Source organism: Limulus polyphemus, unplaced genomic scaffold, assembly GCF_000517525.1.
Source record: "Limulus polyphemus unplaced genomic scaffold, Limulus_polyphemus-2.1.2 Scaffold11699, whole genome shotgun sequence".
NCBI lineage: Eukaryota > Metazoa > Arthropoda > Merostomata > Xiphosura > Limulidae > Limulus > Limulus polyphemus.
Window position 1 is genome coordinate 7566 of NW_013677309.1, and position 7414 is coordinate 14979.

A 7414-nucleotide genomic window follows, 5' to 3' on the forward strand; every position below is an offset into this window, starting at 1 on the left:
CGCCAATGTAGCCATCTGTTGATATCTGATATGAGTTCACCACTGTAACCTTCTGTTGATATCTGATATGAGTTCACCACTGTAACCTTCTGTTGATATCTGATATGAGTTCACCAATGTAACCATCTGCTGATATTTGGGCCAGTTGCAGACTTCTCTTTCGCCAGTAGGCTACATTCAAACAAGGGACCTTTCAGTATCTTTTAGAGTTATGTCTAGTACAGGCCATGTTGTCTATTTCTCAACAAACGGTGATTCAATTTGATATGTGAGATTAAGAGGTGATCCCTGTAAACTGGCGAGTCAACATTAATGTATGTGGCACCTCTGGTCTGTATTTTGATTCAGGAATGAAGTTTTAATTAGCATTGTTTACCTAAATCATTTCAACCAATAACGATAAAGCATACTAACCAGCCAGCCAAACTGATTGGTGGAAAGATTCAATTACATGGCATTAAACCAGATGGTCACGTGTGCAGGTTTATGACAAAATTGTGGGCGAGAATTTTTTATTTCTGCAGACGAGCTGTGTGTGTATATGTATGAACACAGAATAAATATTATTTTTATTTGTTAAATTCTATTGACACTAAATGCCAAGATAACAGCAGCTTTACGTGTTTCACACAAGCTAGTCACGCACAGGAATGAGATAGAACACATGGCACGTATCTTTGGCATTCACACTGAACTACAACGAGTTATATTTAAGTACCCATATCTGGTTTAGAACCACTGGAAACGTTGGAACTTCTCCGTAACGCACGATAAAGAGCACATTCATTTGAGATTTACCATTGACAGTGGATATTAAGATAACGAGAGTTTCTTCAGTTGTTGTACGGGGTTCAATCAGCTAACCACGTGTTGCGATTGTGAAACAGGAGACATTGTTCAGTGTTTGCTGATTCAATTAATGAACGTCCTCATCCATAGATGTCCTGAAGATAGGTGAAGGCATAAAATACTCGAATCATTTAGGAAATGCCATTGACATATTTCACGAGAAGTAAAAGTTAGAAGACGAAGAGATAGCCCGGTGTCAGTTTCGAGATATCCAGGTTTCAGTGTTGTGGTACGTTATGGAACTATATTCCATACCAGAGAGAGAAAGCTATAGCTACAAACTTCAGTAGACGCCGAGAAGAAACTTTATCCATTATCATGAGAGATCGGTGATGTTCTATATCATAATTTAGAAATAAACTTTGAAATCTGAAGTTGTTCATTTTGACTAGTTGTGGAAACAAACGTTCTGAGAAGACAGCAAACCAGTCTTCTGTGAAAGGGACTAACATTGATTCTGAGAAGACAACAAACCAATCTTCTGTAGAAGGGACTAACATTGATTCTGAGAAGAAGATAAACCGGTTTTCTGTGGAAGGGGCTAACATTGATTCTGAGAAGACAATAAATCAATCTTCTGTGGAAGGGACTAACATTGATTCTGAGAAGACAACAAGCCAATCTTCTGTGGAAGGGACGACTAACATTGATTCCGAGAAGACAACAAACCAATCTTCTGTGGAAGGGACTAACACTGATTCTGAGAAGACAACAAACCAATCTTCTGTGGAAGGGACTAACATTGGTTCTGAGAATAAGATAAACCGGTTTTCTGTGGAAGGAACTAACATTGGTTCTGAGAAGAAGATAAACCAGTCTTCTGAGAAGACAACAAACCAATCTTCTGTGAAAGGGACTAACATTGATTCCGAGAAGACAACAAACAATCTTCTGTGGAAGGGACTAACATTGATTCTGATAAGACAACAAACCAATCTTCTGTGAAAGGGACTAACATTGATTCCGAGAAGACAACAAACAATCTTCTGTGGAAGGGACTAACATTGATTCTGATAAGACAACAAACCAATCTTCTGTGGAAGGGACTAACATTGGTTCTGAGAAGAAGATAAACCGGTTTTCTGTGGAAGGGACTAACACTGATTTTGAGAAGACAACAAACCAGTCTCCTGTGGAAAGGATTAACATTTATAAGAACTCTTTGAAAAAGGGATTCATACAAGAAGGCGAAATTACAGGTAACGTGGTTCGTGATATCAAGCTGACTAAAAATAGACCTCTCTCTCCTTACAAAAAACAACAACATTTGAAAGATAAAGGGAAGATCAAAAAACAAAAACTCAAACTCATTTAACAACATCCTAAATTCAAAGCATTCTCAGCTTAATACGGTTATAACTGTAATGATTAGGTTAATTCACCATTGCTGTGCAACAAACCATTAACGTGACATAACACCTCATGGACTTGGTCCGTGAACAACTTAACTTTGTTTAATGTTAAGCATAAAGCTACACAATAGACTATTTGTGTTCTGCCCATCACGGGTATCGAAACCAGATATTTAACGTTGTAAGCATGGAAACTTACCGCTGAGCTACTGGAGAGAGAACAACTTAATAGTTTTAGTATTGTAAGAATAATAAAAAAACAGTCCTAAGAGTTTTAATGTTTAGTTTGCGTGTGTTTTCTTATAGCAAAGCCACATCAGGCTATTTGTTGTGTCTACCGAGAAGAATCGAACCCCTGATTTTAGCATTGTAAATCCGAAGACTTATCACTGTCCCACCGGGGGACTTTAATGTTTAGAGGAGTGACTTTATTTCAAGGAACGATTAAATTTATTGAAACTTTCTGTGATTTTGCCTTGCACAAACTTGTAGAAGTTGTTTGCACAAGGTTCTTTAACTCTAAACGTAAATTTTTTTTTTCAACAAACCAAATAATAATTAATTGTAAAATTTAATTGAAACTTTCTTAGATTTATCCGAAACAACAATGTTTGAGAATTTATAAAAATAAGTTATACTGATTTTGGATAATATTTTAGATCTCAAAATGTTTTGCAATTTTCATTTTTTCAAAGGCTAACCTAACCTAACCTAACTTAATTCGAACCAATTATTGACAAGATGAATATGTCTGTTGGTCAGGGTTATCAGTTCGAATCAATTATTGACAAGATGAATATGTCTATTGGCCATGGTTATCAATTCGAACCAATTATTGATAAGACGAATATGTCTATTGGTCAGGGTTATCAGTTCGAACCAATTATTGACAATATGAATATGTCTATTGGTCAGGGTTATCAATTCGAACCAATTATTGACACGATGAATATGTCTATTGGTCAGGGTTATCTATTCGAACCAATTATTGACAAGATGAATATGTCTGTTGGTCAGGGTTATCAATTCGAACCAATTATTGACAAGATGAATATGTCTATTGGTCAGTGTTATCAATTCGAACCAATTATTGACAAGATGAATATGTCTGTTGGTCAGGGTTATCAATTCGAACGAATTATTGACAAGATGAATATGTCTATTGGTCGAGTTATCAATTCGAACCAATTATTGACAAGATGAATATGTCTGTTGGTCAGGGGTATCAATTCGAACCAATTATTGACAAGATGAATATGTCTATTGGTCAGGGGTATCAATTCGAACCAATTATTGACAAGTTGAATATGTCTATTGGTCAGGGTTATCAATTCGAACCATTGTCAAGATGAATATGTCTATTGGTCATGGTTATCAATTCGAACCATTGACAAGATGAATATGTCTATTGGTCATGGTTATCAAGTCGAACCAATTATTGACAAGATGAATATGTCTGTTGGTCAGGGTTATCAATTCGAACGAATTATTGACAAGATAAATATGTCTATTGGTCAGGGTTATCAACTCGAACCAATTATTGACAAGATGAATATGTCTATTGGTCAGGGTTATCAATTCGAACCAATTATTGACAAGATGAATATGTCTATTGATCATGGTTATCAATTCGAACCATTGATAAGGTGAATCTATCTTTTGTGCATTGTTATCCGATAAAGGCTCCGGTAAGACGGCTAAAAGCTCGCAATAAAAGTATTTTAACGTAGAGAAAAGTATGTTTATAATTATATATACCAAGACATGTTTATAAACCTTGCAACAACAACAACAGAGACTTAGCAAAAAATGTTCAGTAAAACTGACGTCACGAACCCGACCTTCACCGATTATTACCGAGCGAAAAGTTCAGAATTTTACATCCACATACTATCAAAATTAATAGTCAGTTTCTCAATTAATAAACATTTATTGCGCGAGATATAATCGTTTTTGGCACTGTTCTTATAATACATGCTAAACCAAAAAGTTTTATTTTTGAAATATAAGGATGGTTTTATAAGATTTGTATTACTGTTGTTCTCAGTGACATTCTTCTGTCTGGAGGTTTGTAATGGACATTTTTGAGTATGTATGCTGTGCCCTTCAGTGTTACTCGGTTAGTTTTTCTACTGATAATCTTTATCAAATAAATTTTGAAATATTATGTTTAACAATTCATGAAGTATCTATTACATTACATTCGCGTATAATCTTGCTTAATATATTAATTCTGGTGGCGACATCTAGCGAAGGTTGTCTTAGCATATGTTATAATTGATATTTAAGTGAGTTTAATATACAGTTTAAACTTTTATTAATTATAAGGTTAAAAAGCATGCAACTCAAAGTAGAAAAAGCTGTAATCAAAGACACCTTAATGTGTTGTTCATTTTCAGGTGACAAGTTTTACAATAATATGTCGCTGTATACAGAAGAATTTCACCTCTGTGCAGAAATCTAATCAAATGTTCTTAATTGCAGGAAACATCTTCCGACTAAAAATGTTTCGGGAAGAACAGGGGACGTGGATGATAATGTTTCTCACCGTCATCATCTTCGTTTACATTTTTTCTCTTGTTTACAATGCCTTCCTCCTGTCTAGCTATACCAACCCTGAGCCCTACAGAATCACGGGAAGGATGGGTATCACCAACATGAGCTTCATGAAGGTTGCGGCGTCCGGTACCTGGCTAGGAGATTTTTTCACGGCTTGGATGGTGGGTTTCAAAAAAACAAGACTCCCTCACTTCAGGAGAGGCTCAAGCGTTGCCTAGTGGTTAGCGTATTGGGCTGCGGATCGAAAGGTCCGAGGCTCGAGACGTGATGCTGTTGAACGTGCTCTGCATTTTCAGTTTTTAGGGTATATTATAAAAGTGACAACCAATCTCATTATTCTGACAAAACCTTTCGGCAGGGGGTGCTGCTGGTTGACTGTGGTTAGTAATTCAAAGTTGGGAACAGCTACACCTGAATTCTAAGGGTCTCTAGCCTGGCCGTTTATATTGTCCCTATTTAAACAATTCCAATTCCTCTTGTATGACTCTAAATACTTTAGAGTTTAAATGTCGAAACTTGGCAAAGCATTTAAAACGAATGGGAACGTGCCTAAATTTTGTGACAAATCACGCTAACTAATGGGAACGTGCTTAAATTTTGTGACAAATCACGCTAACTAATGGGAACGTGCCTAAATGTTGTGACAAATCACGCTAACGAATGGGAACGTGCCTAAATTTTGTGACAAATCACGCTAACTAACGGGAACGTGCCTAAATTTTGTGACAAATCACGCTAACTACAGATATTTTCACCATTTTGAATCCAAAATTGACGAATTAAAAAGAATGTGGGGGAAAAAAGCTGTATTTAGCGTAGTTTTTTGACAAGTTTTAGGCCTATTGATTTTTAAATTGTATAATCACAGCAAAATACTTGATCGATGAAAGTATAAAAACTGAATACTTCTGTTCAAACAAATATTTGTTGATTTAGAGAACTGTAAACTCACTGAACCTAATGTATACGTAGGATGTATCAAATGAGCACCATGCACGTGTATTATCAAGTTTTGATTACAGGATTGACCCTGCGTTTGTATTTCGTTCCCAGGCTTCTGTAAAATATTCGCAAGCGGGCTATTAACTTCATAATATTTAAGTGAGATAGAAAAAACCTTACAGAATAATTCTTTTACATACAAGTGTTTCGTGAGTTTTGAATAATTATTTTGTTTTCCTGTAAGATCATTACGTACCCATATTATTTTTATTTGCCACTATTCGGAAGTTGGTAAATAGGAACTTTATACACTATGTGGAAGTAGGTAAATAGGAACTTTATACACTATATGGAAGTAGGTAATTTGGAACTTTATACACTATTCGGAAGTTGGTAAATAGGAACTTTATACACTATTCGGAAGTTGGTAAATAGGAACTTTATACAAATACGGAAGTAGGTAAATAGGAACTTTATACACTATTCGGAAGTAGGTAAATAGGAACTTTATACACTATTCGGAAGTTGGTAAATAGGAACTTTATACACTATTCGGAAGTTGGTAAATAGGAACTTTATACACTATATAGAAGTAGGTAAATAAGAACTTTATACACTATATAGAAGTAGGTAAATAGGAACTTTATACACTATTCGGAAGTTGGTAAATAGGAACTTTATACACTATATGGAAGTTGGTAAATAGGAACTTTATACACTATATAGAAGCAGGTAAATGGGAACTTTATACAAATACGGAAGTAGGTAAATAGGAACTTTATACAAATACGGAAGTAGGTAAATAGGAACTTTATACACTATATGGAAGTTGGTAAATAGGAACTTTATACACTATATGGAAGTAGGTAAATGAGAACTTTATACAAATACGGAAGTAGGTAAATAGGAACTTTATACAAATACGGAAGTAGGTAAATAGGAACTTTATACACTATATGGAAGTTGGTAATTAGAAACTTTATATTGGGAAGTTGTATTAGCTTCACCTTTCATATACTGGAAGACGTTTTATTTAGAGGTTACCATTATACAACGAAAGTTATTTTCTTTAGAAACTACATTTACACAATACTGATGTTAGCATGTACAAACTCCTTCATATAGTGTTAGTTTTACATTTAGTAACTACTTTAATACATTGTTAGTCTATCTTTAGAAACTACTTTAATACATTGTTAGTCTATTATTAGAAACTACTTTCATACTTTATTAAGCTTTATCTTTACAAATTATTTTCATACGCTGTTATTTTTTACTTTTAAAAGTAACTTTTTCACATTGTTAGGCCTTACCTTTTACAAACTACTTTAATACATTGTTAGGCCTTACCTTTACAAACTACTTTAATACATTGTTAGGCCTTACCTTTTACAAACTACTTTCTTACATTGTTAGATTTTACCTTTTACAAACTACTTTAATACATAGTTAGGCCTTACCGTTGCAAACTACTTTAATACATTGTTAGGCCTTACCTTTACAAACTACTTTAATACATAGTTAGGCCTTACCTTTGCAAACTACTTTAATACATTGTTAGGCCTTACTTTTACAAACTACTTTCTTACATTGTTAGGCCTTACTTTTACAAACTACTTTTATACATTGTTAGGCCTTACCTTTACAAACTACTTTAATACATTGTTAGGCCTTACCTTTACAAACTACTTTCTTACATTTTTAGGTGTTAC

The 7414-nt window shown here is 34.5% G+C and overlaps 1 protein-coding gene across 1 annotated transcript in view; it reads left to right on the plus strand.

Annotated features, from left to right (window-relative positions):
• LOC106476819 overlaps nt 1-4921 on the plus strand; it is a gene marked incomplete at its 3' end in the record, with an annotated part of 9750 nt that extends 4829 nt beyond the window's left edge. The window contains exon 3 of the mRNA XM_013937441.2: nt 4686-4921. Coding sequence (XP_013792895.2) covers nt 4686-4921 — 236 coding nt within the window. The remainder of the gene's footprint in view (nt 1-4685) is intronic.
• Between the last annotated feature and the right edge of the window lie 2493 nt (nt 4922-7414).